The 24,008-nt window shown below is 36.0% G+C and overlaps 1 protein-coding gene across 2 annotated transcripts in view; it reads left to right on the plus strand.

The window, feature by feature from the left end:
- LOC150100412 (vacuolar protein sorting-associated protein 33B-like) overlaps positions 1-24,008 on the plus strand; it is a 257,234-nt gene that overhangs the window by 22,939 nt on the left and 210,287 nt on the right. For both annotated transcript variants that reach the window (XM_090402344.1, XM_090402342.1), the window contains exons 4-5: positions 4,779-4,896; positions 16,881-17,021. In XM_090402344.1, coding sequence (XP_090258470.1) covers positions 4,779-4,896; positions 16,881-17,021 — 259 coding nt within the window. The remainder of the gene's footprint in view (positions 1-4,778; positions 4,897-16,880; positions 17,022-24,008) is intronic.

Genomic DNA, 24,008 nt, shown 5'->3' on the forward strand with positions numbered 1-24,008 from the left:
ATTGGAGGTTCATAGGCTATTGCAGAATCTCAATATAAATACAGCTGTGGGATTAAATGGGTGATCAGCTTGAGTTTTGAGGGAATGTTTAAGGGAATTGGTAATGCCTCTGACTAGGCTCTTTAAGTCTTATCTCTGATAGAGTTCCAAGGGAGTGGAAAGAGTGCAAAACAATTCCCTTGCATAAGGGAAGTTCTAAGACTGCAGTAGCAAATTATAGACCAATCAATATCTTAGGAGTGGTGGTAAAAGTACTGGAAAAATTGGTCTAAAAAAGAATTCAAGAATGGGTATATAGGACTGTGATACTGCATGAGGGACAAACATGGCTTTGATAAGGGATGGTCATACCTTTAGTAATTTACTAACCTTTTATAATATATAAGACCCTTATCAGACCACACTTAGACTATTGTTCTCAAATTTGGTCCCCAGGATTTGAAGGGGATAAATTAACTGTGGAAAGGGTACATAGGCAGATAACAAAGATGCTTTCAGGACTATACAATGTTAGTTTTGAGGAATGGCTGAGGGAATGTGGACTGCAGAGTTTGGATAGAAGGAGAGGTGATATGATTGAGAGGCAATTATAGGGTTGTCACTGGGGAGTTCTTTCACTTGGTGGAATAGCGGGAAGGAGCGATGATGACAAGGGGTCATCAATTCCTTTCGTGACTCCTTAAAGTCACAAAAGGAAGCTCTGAGCAAGAGGGTGAGGAGTGGTTTCTTTGCATGGATGGTGGTTGAACTGTGGAATTCATTGCCTGATAGAGTGGTGAGAACAAGAATGGTCAATGATTTCAAGGAGTGGTATGATAGACTGTATTTCCTAGGAAGGACCTCTCACGATGATTCTTGACTCCATGGAAGCCTGAATAATAATAATAATAGAGTAACAGCTGAGTTGGATAAAGGAAATGGCTACACATCGATTCTGCTTTTGTCAAAGGCATTTGGCAGAATACCACATGGAACTCTGTTATGCAAATTGAAATAAATAGTGTTGGATATAACACTGGTTATGTGGATAAGAGGATAGCTGCTGGACAGATATCAAAAAAGTGGTATATGGAGGAGCAGAATCCAGGTGAAAGCAGGTAACTAGTGGTGTGCCAGAAGGTTCAGTGCTGCGATTTCCTATGTACATAAATGATATAGGAAATAATCTGAAAGGAAATATTCAGTTGTTGGCCGAGTGGTTAACGTGTCCACTCTCCAGCCAAGCGGCTGCAGGTTCGAACTTGCGGCTTCATCCCTTCAAATGGCTGTGTTGAGAATGTCTTCTTTCTTTCCTCTCTTCTCTCTGAATCTCGATGCCAACTTCAGCCTCTCTTTATGCCATCCTTGGACCTCCAAAAAGCCTTTGACAGTGCCTCCCTTTAAGCTATTAAATCTTGTCTACTGTGCCTTTTGTGAAAATAGTTTTTGCAGGTGATATCAGATTTTTCTACTGAAATCTAAGTGCACAAGTAAGCTCCTAGATATATATAATTTTGTTATGATAATTCTCTCTTATTCTCAAAATTCTGTCTTAACTTGAACAATAATCAAGTAAATTGAGTCTCCACACCTCTGTATATAAAAAATGAAGAACAGTTTAATAATATCAAGATATATTTAAAAAAAAAAAAAAATATATATATATATATATATATACACATACATACAGTATTCTGAACTTTACTTCAACAACAGAAACTGGTCTTGAGATCTAAAAAGACTAAAACAAACAAATCACATCTTATCTGGTTTTTGGGCCAAAAATATACCGGCTAAAAAGAACATTATATCTCTTAAACTGTGTCTGCATGTCTCTTGAAGTAACTGTAGATTTCCTAATCTCAGTTTTATATATACATAAAGTTCATGCTTTGCAATAAAGTCCTCAAATTTGAACACTGTTCAAATTTGTTCTAGCATTCCTCCTTCAATGCCTGTTAGAAAAATCCCACAAAAACATTTCTTCTTTTTACTTTCATCTTTAACATTCACAATCTTTTTCCTCTTCTTGTACAAAGGATTTCCAAGGAAAAATGATCGAACACTTAAAAATCGACTCACTCTATCCTCCGAAACAGCCATTAAATCATTACTGTACTAAAGGAACATTTAATATCCAATAAGCATTTCTCTTCCTATATGAGAAACTTCATTTATCAAGTTCCAGAGTTCCTATAACTTTCTTCCACGATTTATTCCAGTTACTTTGTAACATAACAGCTAAATCATTTTTAAAACATCTTTCTGAAAGACCACTACTAATGGAACTTTTTCTCACTAGTTCCATATCATTCATATCTTTATCTCTCTTTCACAACTCCATCCAATTGTTTACTAGTTATCAACTGGAGCATTCATGAGTAAAAAGAATGCTCCAACGTGCACAATACATCCAGTTTTGCCTCAGTCATGAAGTAAGGGAAACCACTGCCATTACACATTATCTTCATGGTGCTTTGCTTGAAAGTTGTAAAAAAAAAAAAACTCACATTTTTAGTCAACTAAGTAAGTCTTTTCAACTTATATATTTTAAACATACACAAATATTAAACTATAATACTAATTTTATGCTAGACTAACAAGCGAATCTTCTATATTCACTTCATAAAATGTTGGCACTATACATGATAAACATGATACATTAACTACACCACATCTTACTGAAATTTACCTCTGCAACCATAAAAACAAGCAATCAGTCATGTAGTTCTTGCAATATAAATGTACTGATATTCAAAACCAGTAATTTAAAATGGAATATTTATGTTTATCCTAATTTACACAAACAAAATTCTGTACAGCATCTGTATGAATATACTGATGGTCTATAATTGTTAATTCTATAGCATTTGCTGATGACCTTATAGCCTCTACTAGAGAAGGTTGTAGGAACTCCTCAACCAAGTGGTTAACTTCTTTCAAATTTGAGGCTTGAACATTAATGTGATAAAGTCATGTATGTTTTCTCTTGCATCCCTAAGTTAGAGACAAGAAATTGAATTGCCATTCTTCAATTTCTTGTCTCTAACCAATAGTCCATTCTTCTTTCTACTCTGGAATCTTTTCTTTCCTCTCTTTGTAAAGTTCCATATAAACCTCTATAGAGGCTCTTCATTCTGAATTGTTTTCTTCTTCTTCCTAGACTATCATAGGTTGGTCCTAAGTAAGGTCTCTCTCTCAGTACTTCCCCAGATGGATGTAGCAATTTGCTCAACCGTTTTTGGTTACGTCTTCCTCACAATCTGCCACGAGCTTTTTCCCATGCCACTGTAAACCATGAGGTCTTGGTATTCCCTTGTTGTGATGATATTTTAGTTAAGGTGTGACACCTTTTGACTACTTGTATATGGAAATATGACTTCTGCATTACTTCAACCTTATTATTACTTCTGGGTCTGGCTCCCACTGATGAGAAACCTCGATAAAGGTTGAAACCTGTCAGGGTAGTAGCCCTTCCCATAATGCATACCATTATACATATCCCTAAGGATATGTGCATTGCATTATGGGATACTAAGGCAATTGATGTAAAGTCATTAGCCTCTATATACAAGTAGCCAGTCATGAAACGACTTCACATGCAAACTTTGTTTGCTTACATTCGGATAAAGGATGATACCAAGAATATAATTTCTTGGCATCTTTAATCTATAGTATAACCAAGTGAAAAAAACTTTCAACATCAGGGAAGAAGTGATGACAAGAACTTCAGAGAAGGCTCTTGGAGTATAGAAACTTTGGCTCATGTTGCTCAATGTTATTGCTCACATAAATACATGTCAGAATACACAATGCAATAGTGAGGGTAATAGAGAACAGCTTGAAGAGCAAAGGTTGAATATCTGCAGTAGAACCCCACTATAGGACTAACATTGGAATGAGGAAATCTGACCTTGTAAAGTGAGAGAGAGAGAGAGAGATGAGTTAGTTATTATTGATGTACAAGTTGCGGGCGCTGGGCGACCACTCGCTCCCCTCCATCATGAGAAAGCTGCCTACTATGCTGAAAACCAAGACCTAGTACAGCTACTCCAGGAAGAACACCACATTGTACTGAAATTTACCTATGCAACCATATCTTTTAAAGGTGCATGGTGTCAGCAAAGTTATATGGACTTATCAAGCTTTGGACTCTCGGGCTGATTTCAAGACACTCTCTCTTTTCATGCTTTGCAGGGTACACTGGTGGCATGGAGGACTTACCAGAAAATGACTTCTCAAACCCCAAGTCTGGAATTGAAGAGCACAGGATGTTGTGGCTTTAAGCCTCTTCAGGTCCTGCATGTAGGACCATAGTATGTAGCAATGTTTCAGTGCAAAGTTAGAAAATAAAATCTCTAGGAGTGGCAGTCTTACACCAGACAATTCATCTACTATCTAAAGACATTAATGAGGTATCCACAGTGGGATTTGAACCCAGAATATATATGTTGAAAAGCAGATATACTAAACTTCCTCTCATGATTGGGAATGAACCTGGTCTATTGTGTTTATGGGTAGTGGTGGTGTTGTAAAAAAAAGAGATGTTAAAGCTAATTGTTTTTTTGTACTGTGGCTTACATGTAATTTGTCTTAACCACATGCTTTGCTTAATTTCTATTTAAAACATAACTTAATAAGAAATAAAGATCTATGCTGTGCTGAATTTTCTAATATACTTACCTTATTTGTTTTTTTCATTTAAATATTGCTTTTTTTTTGCCTCAAACAAGACTACTGTTATTGAGTATTCATGCTTCTAATTTAATTGTTTCTTATTTCTCTTTTTTATGTTTTAGATGTGTTTATCTTGTTAGAGCAACAGTTCAGTCTGTCAGGATTATCACTGATCACATTAATGCTAGCCTGCATTCTGAAAGGGATATTAAATACTGGATCATTTTTGTTCCTAGAAAGGTTAGAGACATCCTATTTTTTTGTTTTATATGCAGTAATTAAGCTCAAGTTATTCCCTCCCCGCCAAGAAACATGCATATGTGTATAAACTTATCCACACTATAATGTTATGAATGTGTATCTAAGTTACCAGCTGGAGTATGTAATACGTTGGAATCTACTGGGTGTCCCAACTAGAATCTGTTAAACTTCAGGGACCTGTTTCTTGAGTGAGTTTAAAAAAAAAAAAAAAGCTAACATTGACGCAATTCCAGATGGGCATAGACACAATCAATATAAAAGATACATTCAAAATAGAAACAAAATTGGCTACTAGTAGCTGTGTAAAAATTTGATGTTGCCAAAATAAATCATCTGAAAACATCGACTTTTTACAGTAGGAATTCACCTGAATAATTTTTGTAAAAATGTATATTTTAACCATCTATGTAAAGCCATCTGTATAAAGAGCAAAATAAGCCCAAAGGGGAATTAACTCTCTCATTGTTTAAGAAGGGATGTAGAAGTATTGAGACTAAGAGCATCGCCCGAATTCAGCATGACTTTTGAAGATTGTGTGCAAGACCCATTGCAGGTGACCTTCAAGGTCAATATTGAAAGGGCGCGGCGCAAATCAAAAGGAAAGGCCCGTAGACAAGATTAAGGCAGTAAAGGGTGGAAGTAAGATTGTCAGCGAATTTTCGAGAAACATAATACAGGGTTCTCCAAACTACTAGCAAGACTCGCACGTGGACGCTAGGGGTCCCAAAAACTTAATCAAAGGTGCAGGGACTCTGGTGTATAAAAGGGTTGGTTGGAAGATAAGAGAGGCCTCCTTTTCTTCATCCTGAGTGATCCATCCACGAGAGATTGAGGATGAGGTGTCGTATTTTCCGGTAGGAAAGACAGAGAGGCCCGTCCACAGATAGTCATTCCAGTCACAGCCGAAGATATCCGGAGACGATAAGTTAAGGAGAAATCTTGCCGTATTGGTCCTGACGTCAAGTAAGCATGCGACCTGACCTACACAGAAATCCTTCGCCGGACAGTTCAAGATGCCGGAAAAAGCCTACCCCATATCCCGCCAGCTGCCACGACTATTAATCGGTGCCCTATAATGCTTCGAGGAGAATTCCAAAACATGAAACGGAGGAGAGAAACCACACTCAAGCACCGGAATAAGGAAAGAAGGACGGAAGACACAAGATAGAAAGAGACCCATGCGAGTCTTTTTTTTTTTTTCATAATTTGTTTGCGATTTAAGAAAGGATTCCCTATCGAACTGCTAAGTTGTCTGGTTTAAGGAGATAGTATTTAGAATGTTAACATTTCTCATAAAAGTGTAAAATAGCTAATGAGTGAAACATGAGCGCAGTTAATTTCCCTGGGAGAAAATATTGAGCTATTGAAATTTCTTTGATTGATTATATGTGTACTTATGATTGAATTTTATGATAGAGTATTTTCCTGGTGTCATACCATTTGAGTGTGTTTGAAACTCAATGAAGTGGATTGTATAAATATTATTGACTAGATTATGATTAAGTACTTGAAGGGAATGAGATTCTGAGAGATATATTTGTATACATGTATGTTGTATTTTGATAGACATTAAATTGGGAATGTTAAGCGCACCCAAATAGTTTTCATATTTAGTAGTTTAATAGTTCTTCATTTTTTATATATAGACAAGTTAAGACAGAATTTTGAGAATAAGAGAGAATTATCATAACAAAATTATATATATTTAATATACTAATAGTTTTAATATAAAGTATGCTGTTTGAAAGTCTAAGTGCGAGAGAATTCAATAGAAACCAAAGTTGAGTGATTGAGAAAGACTAAGAATTACCTTCCATAAATGAATCTTATGATCTCATGTGATGTATAATTATTTGATCAGAAATTAAATTTGTTATTGTTGAAAAAAATAGTTGTTCGATTCAATCTTTTTGCAATGCACTGATTCAAAAATAAACTCGGACCTGATAGCAGAACCCCAATGATTAGTAGTGATTTACTCATAAATCACTACTAATCACTACTTTCTCAATCACTCAACTTTGGTTTCTATTGAATTCTCTCGCACTTACTTAGACTTTCAAACAGCATACTTTATATTAAAACTATTAGTATTAAATATATATAATTTTGTTATGATAATTTTTTCTTATTCTCGAAGAATTACCTTCCATAAATGAATCTTATGATCTCATGTGATGTATAATTATTTGATCAGAAATTAAACTTGTTGTTATTGTTGAAAAAAATAGTTGTTCGATTCAATCTTTTTGCAATGCACTGATTCAAAAATAAACTCGGACCTGATAGCAGAACCCCAATGATTAGTAGTGATTTATAAGTAAATTTTGCCATGACTGCAAACCTTGGCTAAAATAGGATAAGTGATTAATTGATCTACTAGGCTATAAAATCATCTATTGCCTATAGGGGATTTTCAGAGGCGCAGTCTTCAATCAAATAAATATCTGGAGATCCCAGGCAAGAAAAATTATACTTATGGTAGAACAATAAAGAAGGGAAGTGATAGGAAACGAATATTAAGTTAAAGAAACGTTTAAAATCTAAGAATATATATAGAAACAAAACGTCACAGTATTACAGCTGCAATACTGTCCGAATGTGCATGTGTGTGTTATGGTTTGCTTGTTTCAAGCATCTCAGAGTTTGTAAATAAGCAGCATTGTCTCGTTTGTTGAGAACCTTAAAATGCATAAGCACATGTTAGATCCATTCTGTCTATCTGTATATATGCTATTCCACAACTCTGGCTCAAACTGATTTTTATTGCAATTCAGCAGTTGGTATCCTTAGGGAAATTGCTTGAGCCATTCCAATTTTTTGTTTCAACTAGATCATTTGCAAGAGACCAAGGGACAAAACAAAAAAAAAATTATATGTACAATAACTTCACTTTGGCTTCAATGCATTTGATTAAAAATTTAGATTTGGGATATGCACATTAAATTTTCCATGTGGTATGATCATTTTTATTTGCAAAATGATTAAATCTAATAATAATTCTGTACTAATTAGTTGGAATAGTGTAATTGGGTGTTTTTAGGCCCAAGCTCAGTTTGTGATAATGAATGGTGTCACTATACAAGATTGTTATTTATGAAACCTTTTTGTAATAATTTTTTTTGTTATTGGTTTGACTACTCTTGTGCTGGTATGTTTCATTCACTGAAGTGATTTTTACTCAAGGCATAGTTAATAATAGGCATAATGAGTTTATAGGCTAGTTAAAATTAGCATATGACAGTTGAATTTAACAATCAGTTTTTAGTTAATGGATCATAATGGTCTGTTTTCCCACATTAAATTGATGATGGTTTTGATTAAGTAGTGTAAAATGTTAATTAGATCATCATAATGTGGGAAAACAATCATGTTTGAAAAATTAGTTATGTTCCTTCATTTCCCTTATCCATTAGAGAATTTTGAATGCTGCTTTGCCAACCAATTATGGAGAGAAAATAATGCACACATTTTCAACACATGGAATCCTGTATCCAACTAGAAGATAGGCGTTTTGCACAACTGTTATAACATCTTTATTAGTATTCATTTAATAAAAGAATTGATTTTCTGGTTCAAGTAAGTTGTATTATCATCATCAAATTCCTGATATATGAGGGTGGTCTGAAAAGTTCTCAGCCTCGACCATAGATGGCAACACTATCGACAAGATTTTTTTTTTTTCTAAGTTGATACATCTGTCATAAGCTTCCATGTGAAATTGCAAGTCATTCTATCAAGTAGTTTGTTTTGTACAGCTGTCTGAAACAAAAGTGTTGTCTGTATCTCTTGAAATGGATAAAATTGATATTGTGTGGTTATAAATTTCTTTGTAAAAGGTTTACTGCCAAAAGAAATTAATTCGAAATTCATAAAAGTTTATGGGCACTCTTCGGCTTTGTTTTTGACAATTAAGAAATGGAATGCTGAGTTTAATCGTGGCCACACCAGCCTTGAAGATGATCCACTTGAAGGATGTCCAAAAAGTATAACAACACAAGAAATCATTGATCATGTGCAGAATATGGTATTGGATGACCGGCGAGTTAAAGTGCATGAAATTGCTGAGACTGTAGGCAATTCAAAAGAATGTGTACGATATATTTTGCATGAAGAATTGCATATGAAAAAGCTTTGCGTAAGATGGGTGCCACGCTTGCTCACAGGAGATCAAAAATGTGCTCGCATGAAAATCTCTGAACTGTGCTTGGAACATTTTAACAAGAATAAAACTGATTTTGTGTGTCGATTTATTACTATGGCTGAGGCTTGGATTCACCATTACATACCAGTATCCAAATAGCATTCAAAACTGTGGACAGAAGTCGTTGTTCAGTGCCAAAGAAGACAAAGTCGGTTCCAACCTCAGGAAAGGTCATGGCATCGGTGTTTTGGGATGCTAAAGACATTTTGTTTATTAATTTTTCGATTTGGGATATGCACTATTATCCCTTTTCAATCATCTTGAAAAGGGTGAAACGATAACTGGGGAATGTTATTCTGATCTTTTAACCAGGCTAGATGAAAAAATTTGTGAGAAAAACCCGATTTGCAGAAGAAAAAAAATCATCTTTCATCAGGACAATGCACCTGTCCACAAAGGTGGTTTTATGGTAAAATTAAGGGATCTTCACTATGAATTGTTGGAACATCCACCCTATTCCCCCGATTTGGCTCCCTCTGACTTCTATCTCTTCCCAAAAATAAAACTCTTCCTTGCTAGTCAGAGTTTTTCCTTCGAATCAAGAGGTGATTGCAGCTCTAGAGGGGTATTTTGCAGATCTTACTGAGATCAACTACAGGAGCAGGATAATGGTGTTGGGGCATCGCTGGAATAAATGTATTAGTCTTAAGGAAGATTATGTTGAAAAATTAAAATAACTTTGAAAATATAAATTCATTTTTTCATTGTTAGGCTGAGAACTTTTCAGACCACCCTTGTGTGTGTGTATATATATACACACACATATATATATATATATATATATATATATACATATATATATATACATATACACTCCTTTGAGGGAATGTATCAGGAATTTGATGATAGTACTACATAAGTTTGCATTACTGACACTCTGTCAATGATTTTCCTCCAAATTAGTGTGCTATCTGTCAGAATTCTAAAATTTCTGGAACTTACGTTTTCGTCTCCTAAGGCACTTATAATTGCATTAATATCGTCCTTGGTCTTCCTGTTTTTTCTCTTGCCATTCTGGCATCAAACACCTGTTTTGTTAATCTCTCCTTTCCCATTTTATTTAAGTGACCACTTCTAAATAAGTTTTAAGATTATATTGATGTACTTTGTAACTGTTAATTCTAAAATAAAACACAAAACATGGTATTCTAGTTTTCCTTTTTTTTCCCCTCAATTCCATATCAGAGATTGTAATTGATACCACATGTCAATAAAATTTTTTTTTGCTTAAAATCACTCAAAGAATCAGTGCCTGAAGTTTAATAGATTCCCCAGAACCTCCATAGCTCATGCAGTATAGACAAAGCCCTTTTGTCGGAAAAACCTGGGTTCGATCCATGTCTATGACATCAAGAACCTTTATCTGGTCTCTTTTGACTAAAGGTGTGTTAGCCGGTCTCAAATGAAGGTAGAGGTGTTTTCATCTGGAAATTCTGGTTTTTCGTCCCTCAGAACAGGCAAAACTTCCCCATGAACACACACACACGGATGTACAGTTATAAATACTTAACGCCTCCCCATGATGGGGGCTCAAATCATCCTAATAGGGATGGGGGAGAAAAGGGAGGTATCTCATCATCATCAAATTCCTGCCATGTACCCTTAAGGGGTGTACAGGATATGATAGTACTACATGAAAAAAATTACATCATTACTAACTTCCTATCTACAATTTTCCTCCAAATCAGTCTATTACTTGTCAAGACTCCAACATTATCAGATCTTATATTTCTATCGTCTAAGGCACTTTGTACCGTATCAATCCACCTATATCTTGGTGTTCCTCTGGATCGTTTTGCTGCCAACCTGGCAGAGAACATTTGTTTTGCTAATCTTTCTTCGCCCATTCTGTTTAAGTGAACACACCACCTGTCAGCATCCAGGAATGTTGACATTGTCAGCATTCCTGGATATTGACAATGTCAAATTCTTTCCTCATATCATCATTTTTAATATGATATTGCCATTGATGCCATCTGTTCATGCATATAATCTTTCTCAGGACTCTCATATCTGCGGTCTCTAGTCTTTGGTCAAGTGTTTTACTTCTGACCTAGCTCTCAGATCCATAAGTTAAAACTGGTTTGAACACTGTCTTGTTTACAGCTAATTTGGTGTTTCGACTAATTTCTCTCTTATTCCATATGAATTTATTCAATTGACTTCCCACCATACCAGCTTTGCTGATTCTGTTGTCTATTTCTATATTTAATTTACCATCTTCACTAGAAATCATGCCTAAGCTGAAATGTTTTACTTGTTCCACAGGTTTTCCATTCACAACACAGTTGACATCATTTTCAATGATTTTGCTTTTTTCATTGTCTTTTTTATCACCAGATTGAACATTAAACCATCTTCCTGTACTTCCTTCAGTTCTAACTGCTGACTTACAATGCAAATAAAGACTTAGTATTGCTTGATATAATGCCCCATTGATACCATATAGCTGTAGCGTATTGAATAGCTTCTCTCTTGGCACCTTGTCATATGCCTTTTCCAAATCGACAAAACTTAAATACAGATCTTTGTTATATTCCCATGCTTTCTCCACTGTTTGTCGTAAAGTGAAGATCTGATCCTGACAGCCTCTATTTGGCCTGAATCCAGCTTGTTCTTCACCAAGCTTTTCTTCCACAATTCTTCTCAACCGTTTCTCAAATATACTTGCATAGATCTTGTCAGGAACACTCAGTAGGGAAATACCTCTGTAATTCTCACATTCAGTTTTATTTCCCTTTTTTTATATGGGTACTATGAGAGCTTTACTCCAATCATTGGGAATTCATCCCTCTGTCCAGACTTTCTGAATTATGCAGTGCAGCCACTGTAAGACTCTTATACCACCATACTTCAGCATATTTGGTTGAATATCATCTACTCCTGCTGCCTTTCCACATTTCAAGCCTTTGATGGCTTTTTCTACTACAAGATGGATATGTATTCCTGACTGCATGCCTGGTCAGTGTTTTTTTACCACAGTGCTGTCATCACCGCTTGTTTCATTTAGCAGTTTTTCAAAGTAATTACTTCATACTTCAAAGATATCTTTTTCTCCCGTTTTCATGTCACCTTTGTCATCTCTAACTCCTTTTACAGCACTCTTTCCTCAATTTCTAAGCTTCTTCAACAACCTCCAGAATATTTAGCCACCTTATTGATATTTATTTTCTATATTCTTGCCAAAGTCCTCCCATGACTTTTGTTTAGCTAGTTTTGCACAGTGTTTAGCATTCTTGCATTTGTATCTATATTCTCTAAGAACACAAGCTGACTTATTTGTCAGGAACTTTTGATGTGCTTTCTTCTTTTCCTTCACTGCCTCTTTAACTTTCTGTGTCCACCATGGAGTTCTGATTTTTCCATCCTTGCAGACAACTTAACAACATGCCTCTTTAGCTGAATCAATCAGGGCTTTCTTCAAGGCTTGCCACTGAATCTCCAAGGTTTGATTTCTGTTCTCAAACTCTTTCATTTTTCTTCAATAATCTTTGTGTATTTTAGTCTACAGTTCACATCTGAGAGCTGCTTAACTTTTATTCGCTTTAAAACTTTCTTACATGTTATTCTTTTCAATGTGAAATTCAATTTTATCCTGCTCAAGACTAAGTAGTGATCACTTCTAATTTTATATCCTCTGTACACTCTGGTGTCCTGCACCAGGGAGAAAACATCACTATCAACAATAACATAGTCAGTGAGACTTTTCTTATTCCTTGCATCTTCTCTCCATGTGAATTTGTGCACATTTTTTTATGTTGGAACATGGTGTTAGTAATAACCAGTCCATGTCCTGAGCAGAAATCCAACAGATATTTGTCATTATTATTAGCTTTGCTCTTTTCTCGAAATTTTCCCGAAATATTTTTGTATGCCTCACAATCATTTCCTACTCTGCTATTTAGATCCCCAACAAGGACCAACTTTTCCTTTTTCATTTTGTCAGTTGCTTTTTCTAAACACTCAAAAAATTCCTCTACTTCTACCTTAGTAGAACCTTTTGTGGAACTATAGGCACAAATAAGTCACATTGTCCAGTTCCTGATTCTCATATTTGTTCAAATCACTATACTTGAGACTGACTGCCATTCAAGAAGATTAGCTTCATATTTTATGTTGAATACTATGGCTACTCCTTCTTTTCCTTGATTGCCATTGCTATTGCCTGAATATAGCATTTTGTATTTATTGCTCAGAAAGAGCTCACCAGTTTTTGTCTTTTTTGTTTCAGTCACCCCTATTATGTCGATTTGGTACTTATCTAATTCCTCAGCTAGCTCCATTTGTTTGCCATTCAGGCTTCTTATGTTGATAGTACTGTTCTTTAACTCTGGTGATGTTGAGTTAGGGTGTGTTTTCAGATTTGTTCCAGTAGCTGACTTTTCGTTGTTCACTCTGATTCCCTTGCGAAAACAACGGGGACCTTGTTTAACTCTGTGACGCCCCAGCCAGCATGAAATTTTGTCATGTTGTACCATCGTTTTTTATATTGGTTTAACCAATAAGAATACAATTTGGTCGGCTAAATCCCAAATTGCCAGCCCATCCTCGTTCGTTCAGTATCCAAGTAGATACCCAACAGGGTGCACCACGAGAAGGTGAGGATGGGACATTAGGTCAGAAGTCCTGGTCGGTTCTCCGCATTCCTTTAGAGGCTATGTGGAGGTCTCTTCTCAGTTATACAGCTTTGACTCTTAAGCACCCCAGGGAGGTATCTCCATAATAATAAATAAATAGATTACTCCTATATTATATATAACATGTAATCGATTCTACTTAATATGATGTTCTCTGGGTTCATAAACTTTTATAACACTAGGTAGAGGTTTCATAAAAATGAAATATGAATATAACTAAGTGATCTCTTAATTTAAAAAAAAAATTGCATATTGTATTTTTCATCGTCAAATTCCTGGTAATATACTTTCGGGCTGTACAGGATATATGATAATACTGCATTTTTAAGTTTACTTATTACTAAGTTTTTGTTAACAGTTTTCTTCCAAATTAATTTGTTATTTGTGTTAGGTCTTTTATTTTAGTCTTCTGTTTTTTTTAGCTCTGCTTATAAAATCTTGAATGCTGTGACCAGTTCTTTTCTAATGTTTTCATATTTAATGTGAAAATAAAAATAATGTAATGTAAAGATAAAATAATGTAAAAAAAAAAGATATATATTAAAATATATAATGTAATTCTACTATTGACATCAGTTTAGTTTCCTTGTCTGCAGAACTTCCTATCACAGTTTTCTTCCATTTAAACAGTTGATCAAAGATGAGCGACTACATCTGTGGGTATTAGTCTTTCTCAACTGTTTTGTTTCTAACCAGATTATCAGAATCCATAAGTTAATGCTAGTTTGAACTCTGTTTTATGTTTAGTGTTTTGGCTAATTTCTGTCTTACTATACACATTTATTCAACTAATTCTCCACCATCTAGCTTTCTTATCCTGTTATCTGTTTCCTTACTAAATTTATCATTATTAATTTTTTTTTTTTTTCCAAATACTTGAAAGGTTAATTTTGTTGCAGATTTTTTTTTCATTGAGAATCAGTTGATTTTTCCATGTTTTTGTTTTTTCACTGTTTTATCATTATATGGCTAATTTTCATACTAAATTTGTCATCATCACTGTTTTTCCTGATATGTAACCTCAAGGTGCAGAGGATGTACAGGATTACATGTATATTATTGCTAATCTCCCATTACCAACTTTCTTTGAAATTAAATCTATCATTTTCAGCACTCCATCATTGTCACATTATATATTTCTATTTTCTAGGACATTTCAGACTGAAACAATGTATCTAGATTTTGGTCTTTATCTGCCACCAAACACCTCTTTTGTTAACTTTTCTCCTCCCATTCTGCTTAAGTGATTGTACCACCTTAGATGAGTTCTGCTCACACATTCAGGAATGATAACAATGTCAAGTTCATTCCTAATATCTTGATTTCTAATATAATTTTGCCATTTTCTATTCAGGATGCAGTTGATGTTTTCAGTATTCGTGCCTGTATTCATAGTCCATCTTTTTACTGCTGGGTTTTCATGCTAAATCTGTTTACAGTTGTTGTTCTTTAGTTAAGGAATCCTGCAGACTTCTACTGGAGTTTGTCAGCTGCATAAAGTAGAAAGCTGAGTTGAATATCTCTAGTTTTGATATCAGGTCTAATGCTGCTTTCATAATGTTATCCATATAGATGATGAATAAGAGTGGGGATAGTGTGCACCCCTGTCTTACACCTGATTTCACATCAAACTATCTTCCAGTATTTCCTTCAATTCTATATGTCCTACTCTGTTTATATTCCCAACAAGGACCAGCCTTTTCTTTTTTGTCAGCTACCTTTTTGAATGCCTTGAAAAATTCTTCCACTTCTTCCTTAGTAGAATCTTCTCTGGAACCACAGGCATTGTTCAGTTCCATTCTGATATTTGTCCACATCACTCTGATATTGTGTGCTGTTCAAGATTATCATCATTATATTTAGTATTAAATACTATAGCTATTCCTTTTCCCTGATTATTATTGATCATGGAAAATAAGTAGCTATGGCTTCTTTTTCTGCAATTCAGTGATCAGTAAAGAGAAGCTGTAGCTTCTCTTCCCTGATCATTGAATATGACATCTTATATTTGTTGTTTAAAAAGAGTTCACCTCTTTTTGTCTTCTTTGTTTTAGTAATACTTGTTATGTTGATATGGTAATTATCAACTCTTCTGCTAGTTCGATTTTTTTTTTTTTGATTGATTCTTCTTATATTGAGGGTGCCAATCCTGAATTCTGTTAATATTGAGTTGGGGTTTGGTTTTGCTATTCACTCTGATTTCCTGATGAAAACAGCAGAGCCTTTGTTTAATTGGGCAATGCCTCTACCAGCAGGAAGTTCTATTATTTTGGTTTAAGTCACTAAGAATACAACTTGGTTGGTTAAATTCCAAATTGCCAACCCATTCTTAGTCAGCATCTAGCTATCTATCTGGATACCTTCTTGTGGTGTACCCCATTAGTAGTATACCATAAGAAGGTGAGGATTTGCACTTTATGTTAGAAGAAAAGCTCTGATAAAAAAGCTACATGGAGGGTTACTCCCAGTTATCTAGTTTGACCCTTAGCAACCCCTGGAAAAAAAATTTGAAACAATAACTTGTTTTACCACAACTAGACAATTTTTAAGTAGAAAAACAACTTGAGAAATGATAATTCCATCCCAGGTTGATGAAATTCACTGAAATCTGATATTTTGGATCACTATTAAAACTTGTTAAATAATTTCAGTTGGTAACAGAAAATTATATGTATAGCAGGTATGCCAAAAACCTTTGATTAGGTTATTGTGATAATAAACACTGTCACTATAAAAATGCTATTACAAAATGCATGTTTTTATGATTGCCTGTTATAATTTTCTTACTTGTTGGTATTATTACTCTTCTTCTTGTATTAATTCCAGCTGCAGGCTACTAGAATTGAAGAAATCTACAAAAATATCAAATTTAAAATTTTTTTAAAGCAGTTATAGTGTTTATATCTGTTATATTTACTACTTTTATCTATTATGCTTTGAAAGTTTTGTTGTTACATTACAAAACCTCAGCTTTTATTAATAATCAAGTGATTATTTTTGTATTTACATTTGCAATCAATATCCATCCATATAGCAAACTCATTTAGTATAATCATCTTCATAGATACTGTTTTTTAATTTTAGATGTTAAAAAATAAGCAAATTTCTTTTTATTTTACAAGCTCCATGTGTGTGACCTGATTTTAGAACAGGAAGGAGTCTATGGAAATGTGAAAGTGTTAGAATTTCCACTTGGTTTCATTCCTATTGATAGTGATATATTTTCTCTGGAGTTGATGGACTTTTTTCCATCATCTTTTCTAGTAAGTGAAATATATATATATATATATATATATATATATATAGTGTGTGTGTTTTTTAATAGACAGAATGTAGATATTATTCCTTTAATTGTCATTGTAACAAATTTTATTTCGGCATAGTCTGCCAGAAGTACGTGATTTATTGTGAAAATTACATAATTAAAAAGGGCCTCACTTGCAGCTGCTGACATGTAATGGCATTATACAATGCTCTACATTGTATCATGGCATTGTATAATGCCATGACTTCTTAGAAGTGCTTTTGTAGTGCTTAAGAATTGTAGAAGCAAATTGAAGTAAAGCAATTTATATATAAGAGAATATAATATTTCTAATGTGAACTAATGTAAAATTGATTGTTACATGTGAATGTTAATTATGTTATATTAGTAAACAGATTATATTTAAGTATCATTTTTTAATATGGGCAGTACCGTTTTGGAAGCTTAAGTGCAAGGAATTGTGAGTGGTCCCTCAATTACTTAGCATCTTCAGAGCATAAAGACAGTTTGTCAGTACTTGAAAAGCAACAATTTGCTAACAGTGGGACCAGTTTAAAAATTGTAACAGACAACACTAAAGTCCCAATTGGCATCCTCTGTTGTTGGTTAAAGGGAAAGACAAGTATTAATTTGATCTTTGTGTTGAGGCTTAAGTGCAGGGAGGACAACATGTTGGAGGTTTAATGGAATATTTACAGCACTAGGAAAGGATTAAAAACTAATTTTAGTGCTTCCAATATTTTGTCTGTCACTGAAACATCTTCAGGGATTACAATAACATTCTAGGACACCTAGGATGTAAAGTGTGGAATTTCTGATAATTAATGTTTCCAAAATTTTGGGAAGTTTTATGCAACCATATTTATTTAAATTCAATTGATTTCTGAGTGCTGCCGCAGATTCTAAAAACAGTCTTTCTTTTTTGAATTTACTGTGGTAGAGCATGGTGGTTTTTCTCCAGGAGATCCTGTGGATTTTATCCAAAACATGGTGTGCAAGGCTGGATTGACCATAGTCATGATTGCAGATGTATGATTTGTGTTCTTCTAAATGGATGGTTGCTGATCTACCTGCCTGTCCAAAGTAAGCCACTTTTCAGGAAATACTCCAGACACTGAGAAAGGAGGGAGCTAATCTTTGTTAGAACAGATGAGGATAGCAAGTTTATGGTGGGGCTTAAAAGCTGTGTCGAGGTTGTACTTTAAGGACCTGGCTATTTTTTCTGATGTGCCACGGAGAAGATTGGAAGTTTTTTTCTTTTCCACTTCGTTAGACTATGATAAATTTAATTTAATCCTTTATCCAAGTGTAAGCAAACAAAGTTTGTGCCTGAAGTATCTTCAGGACCTAAGGCAACTCGTGGTAAAGCTGGATCAAGCTCTCATCACTCCCTGTCTTAGTATCTCCCATAATGCAAAGCACATTTCCTTACAGAGATGTATAATGCTATGCATTAAGGGAAGGGCCACTACACAGACCGGTTTCAACCGTTATTGAGGTCTTGTCAGTGGGAGCCAGACCCAGAGGTGGTGATGCAAAGGTGGAAGCAATGGAGAAATGATATTGACTCCCACTGACGAGACCTCAATAAAGGTCGAAACTGGTCTGGGTAGTGGCCCTTCCCTTAATGCACAGCATTATACATGTCTGAAAGGAGATGTGCTTTGCATTATGGGAGATACCAAGACAAGGAGTGATGAGAGCTTGGTCCACTTTTACCGTGAGTTGCCTCAGCCCTGAAGATACTTCAGGTGCAAACTTTGTTTGCTTACACTTGGATAAAGGATTAAACTAAATTTATCATAGTCTAACCAAGTGGAAAAGAAAAAAGTTCCAACATCTTTCTCTAAATCCAGAGTAATTTAATAATAAGGTGAGACACTTTTTGGCAACGCCTATAGGCAAATATGACTTCTCCATTGCTTCCACCTTGGTATCACCACCTCTGGGTCTGGCTCCCACTGACGAGACCTCAATAAAGGTCGAAACTGGTCTGGGTAGTGGCCCTTCCCTTAATGCATAGCATTATACATCTCTTCAAGGAGATGTGCTTTGCATTATGGGAGATACTAAGACAAGGAGTGATGAGAGCTTTGTCCACCTTTACCACGAGTTGCCTCAGTCCTGAAGTTACTTCAGGTGCAAACTTTGTTTGCTTACACTTGGATAAAGGACTAAACTAAATTTATCATCGTAGGGGATGGTGATGGCATTTCTGAAATCCTTCTGTGAAGAGATGGCTGGGGAATGGGGGAGGAACTGATCATTTTTTTAAATAATGTAATCACTGTAGACATTGGAAAGAAATGTGTTGTGTATGTGGTTAAATTCGATTGAAAGAGAGATTCCACTGGAACAAAGATTGTGGGCTCTATTGGTTAGGGTTTTAATAATGCCATATTGTTGAGAAGAGTGGTGGTGCTGGGAGAGTTTGCAAATGTATCTGCCTGTGAGAATGGGTTTTCTGTATATAGTGCATTAGGAAGCTGTATTACTAAGGTGTCTAAGAAGGGTAAACTATTGTTATTTTCCTTTTCCTTCATAAACTGGATTCTTGGATGTAAGCTATTGAGGTGACTGATAAAGGAGTCTAATGTGTCTGGGCCATGAGGCCAAATAGAGAACACATCATCTACATATCTTAGCCAGATAAATGATTTGAGAGGGGCTGAGTCTATAGCTCATTTTTCAAAATTTTCCATGTAAAAATTGGTGTGTGTGTGTGGGGGGGGGGGGGTAATCATACTGCTATGGGTTACCCCCCCCCTCCTAGAGGGTGCACCACCTAGATAGGACTTTAGTCACGCACATATTTCACTTAGTATTGTTTTGTATTTGAGCGTGTGTTACGAGTTATTTGTAATTCCTGAAAATGTCTCAGTGACTGAGATGAAATACTGGAAGCATTAAAATTAGTTTTTAATCCTTTCCTAGTGCTGTAAATATTCCATTAAACCTCCAACATGATAATTTGAACTTAAAATGACTGTCTTCCAGATTTATGACAAATTGGTACAGCCATACTTGTTGAGGTTTGTAGAATGTTTTGAAGCTGCTGCTGATTCTAAAAACAATCTCTGACTTCTAATGACTTTTGTGTAGCACTTTTATTTTCTTCCATTTCATCATGTGTGAAGGGGTGTCAAAGATATCTTCTGCTAGTCCTGACTTGTCATAATGATATACTGAATGTATTTTTTAGGTTCTCCAAGTTGGATATCAATAGTTCTTCCTGTCTGTCCATAGTAAACCAAGTCACAAGTACAGGACACTTCGTGCACTGCTTGGATGTGATAAAAGAGAGAGTATGTCCTTAGGTGAATAGATGAGAGTCGCCAATTTGATATATATGGTTTAAATGTGGTGCACAGTTGATATTAATTAAGTATTCTAGATATCTTTTCAGATGTGTATGGAATGGTAACAGTTTTGCTGTAGTCTTGCATACTAGGCAATGAAGGGAATTTCGAAGTAACAATTAGTATTTTGTCTAATTTTTGGGGAGTATAGCAATTGCCTAAAAAAAAAAAAAGTGTGATACAAGTGGGTAAGAGCATTGTTATTAGAACAGATAGATCTGGCTCTGTGAGTCAATGTTTTTAGGATACCATATTGTTGAGTTGGATGATGGTGCAGTTGTTTTTGGAAATACACTGGTGTCTAAAAGATGCATCTGTTAAGCACAATGCCTCCCCACACCATGACCCCTGCACCATATCTATCCCTTTCAAGAACGTTTCCATGATGGTAAGCAGCACCACTTCGATGCCATATCAAGTGTCATCTAGAATTGAAGGAAAGACTAAAATTACTCTTATCTAAAGAGTACATTAGCCCGTGGCATCTTGTCCAGTTTTTATGGATGCAACACTGAAAACATGCTCTACGATGAGATGTGGATAAAGGTATGCAGGCTACAGGCCTTCGGTCATATAAGCGTACTTGTTGCAGACATCTTGTCACAGTTTGCCAAGATATCTGTATGCCTGTACTTGACTAGAACCGACTTGCAAGCTGACCTGCTGTGGTGTGTTAATTATGTTTTGCTATTATAACCAAAAATCTGTCTTCATGATCCATGGTAGAAAAGGGCAAACTCTTACCAAATGTCTGGAACACTTTCCATTGGTTTTGAAATGCTTCCCAGAGCCTGGATACAGTGCTATGCGAGATTCCAACCTCTCTGGCAATATCAGCAACAGCCTTCTTCAAGCTTTCCAATAATTCTTCCCAACGTGAAATCATCTAGATCAGTGCTTCCCAAACTGTGGGTCGTGGCCCCTTGGGGGCTGTAGATTTTGTTGAGGGGGGCTGTGAAGTAATGAAAACAAATTTAAAATGTTTTAAGAACTAAGTAGATTTTTCTTATCTTAAAAGAAACGTATTTAACTTTTATTATATCTTTTTTTGTTATTTTTTATATTTTAATGGAAAGATTCACACATTGGTGTTGGTTCACAAACTTTGCTTCCTGCGTATTTCGGCGCTTAATGAATATTAGTAAATATTTGCTTATTCATATAAGTTTCATTTCAAAGCAGTGGTTAATTGTATTTACTTTGAATGCTCTCTGGGGTAGCTCCAAATCTTCCCGTCCCTTTCATCACACGTTTGTAATCAGGCGACTGTTGATATTTTTTGGTTGTTGATTTTTTCGGAGGTGCCTCGGATGTAGGAAATGGTGATGGATTTAGAGTAATCTTTTTTGTGAAGGGGAGGGGATGGTGGGTTGTGAATAACTGGGTTAAGTATTGTTTGGATTTTTTTTTGGGGGGGGGGGGGTAGCCATTGGCTGAGAAAGTGTCACGGATGTGATTTAGTTCAGTGGTTAGGGCTTGATCATTTGAACTGATTATTTTTGCCCTGTTGAATAGTGTCTTAATAACTCCATATTGTTGTGAGGGGGGGTGATGGGATTGTTGGTGAATGCATCTGCCTGTATGGGTGGGTTTTCTATAAACTGAGAAAACCAAGGTTCCATCAGGTTGGCGGGTGACTTGTGTGTCTAGGAAGGGGAGGTTATTGTTTTCCTCTTTTTCCAGGGTGAACTTGATTCTAGGGTGTTGGTTGTTTAAGTGTGTTAGGAAGGAGAGGAGTGAATCCGGGCCATGTGGCCAAATAGCGAACACATCAACGTAGCGAAGCCATATGGTAGGTTTTTGTGGGGCTGAGTTTAAGACTTTCTCTTCAAAAGTCTCCATAAAGAAGTTGGCCAAAGGTGGGAAAAGTGGTGAACCCATGGCTGTTCCCTCTATCTGTTTGTAGAATTTTTCCTGCCAAACGAAATAGCCTGAGTTCATTGTAAACTGAAATAGGGCTGAGATATTGGGAGGAAATTTAGCTTGGATTAGCTCTAAGGTTTCTTTGAGGGGGACATTCGTGAATAGGGAGGAGATGTCAAAACTGACCATTATGTCATATTATGTTGGAGTGTAAGGTTTTCTATACTGCCTTTGAAGTGTGCTGAGTTTTTTATGTGTGATGGTGTGTTGCCAGTATAGTATGAGAGCGCTTTGGCTAAATGCTTGGCTAGTTTGTAACTGGAGGAATCAATGCCATCCACTATGGGACGTAATGGCACATTTTCTATTTTCTTTATGTATTTTTGGGAGCCCATATATGCGGTGGGGGGGGGGAGTCTAGAGTTATAGGGTTTCAGTCTGTTGGTAATCTCCACAGGGCAAGAAGTGACCTTCTTAAGGAGCCTATGGAGTTTTCTAATTTGAGAGTGGGTGGGATTGTATTCAATTGGGAAGTAAGTGGATCGATCTAATAGTAGAGCCTTGAGCTTACCTCTGTAGTCATTAAGATTGAGTACCACATCGGCGTTCCCCTAATCTGCTTTGGTGATTACTATTTCTTTGTTTCTCTTCAATTCTTGTAGTGACTTGTATTCACTAATGGATATGTTGGATTTTGGAGGTTTTGCTTTTTTGAGAACACAGGCTACATCCAATCTAATATCGTTGGCTATGTGGTTTGGAAGATGGGAAATCCCGCGTTCAATTTGGATCATTAATTCCTTGGCCAGTAATTTCTTAGGAGCAATGGCGAAGTTGTGACCACATGACAGAGCGTTGAGTGCTTCAGGCTTCAAGATAACTGAAGAAAGGTTAACTACAGTGTTGGTTTGTAGTTTAGGTTTAGACTCAGAGTTCTTTATTAATTTATCAAACTTGTTGATATGTCAGCTCCGTATTCACTCGATTTCTTTATTAGCTGCCGTACACGAGACGTCATGTAGGACTGACCAAAGCTCGCAATTAAGCGTATGTGAAAGCTCATTTTCTAGCGCTAAGATAGCTCTGTTTATGTCGGCTAGGGAACCGCGTGTAGCGGTAATTTGCTCCTGAAGTAAAGCCTGGCTAGCCCAGTTGTAGATACGGAGACCTTTCTGTGAGACAAAGCAGTGTTTAAATTTTACACAGTTAGGGATGACTTGATTATCCCAGCAGTGTTGATTGGCATTGATTCTCCCACTTACAAACTAGCCAAACATTTAACCAAAGCGCTCTCACACTATACTGGCAACACACCATCACACATAAAAAACTCAGCCCACTTCAAAGCCAGTATAGAAAACCCTACACTCCAACATAATGACATAATGGTCAGTTTTGACGAATTTTGTGAAACAGGTAGAGGGGACAGCCATGGGTTCACCACTTTCCCCACCCCGCCAACTTCTTTATGGAGACTTTTGAAGAGAAAGTCTTAAACTCAGCCCCACAAAAACCTACCATGTGGCTTCGCTACGTTGATGATGTGTTCGCTATTTGGCCACATGGCCCGGATTCACTCCTCTCCTTCCTAACACACTTAAACAACCAACACCCTAGAATCAAGTTCACCCTGGAAAAAGAGGAAAACAATAACCTCCCCTTCCTAGACACACTAGTCACCTGCCAACCTGATGGAACCTTGGTTTTCTCAGTTTAAAACCCACCCATACAGGCAGATACATTCACCAACAATCCCATCATCC

The sequence above is a fragment of the Typopeltis vanoorti genome, chromosome 13 (genome assembly GCF_054136105.1).
Source record: "Typopeltis vanoorti isolate ZY-2024b chromosome 13, IOZ_Tvanoo_1.0, whole genome shotgun sequence".
NCBI classification, from domain to species: domain Eukaryota; kingdom Metazoa; phylum Arthropoda; class Arachnida; order Uropygi; family Thelyphonidae; genus Typopeltis; species Typopeltis vanoorti.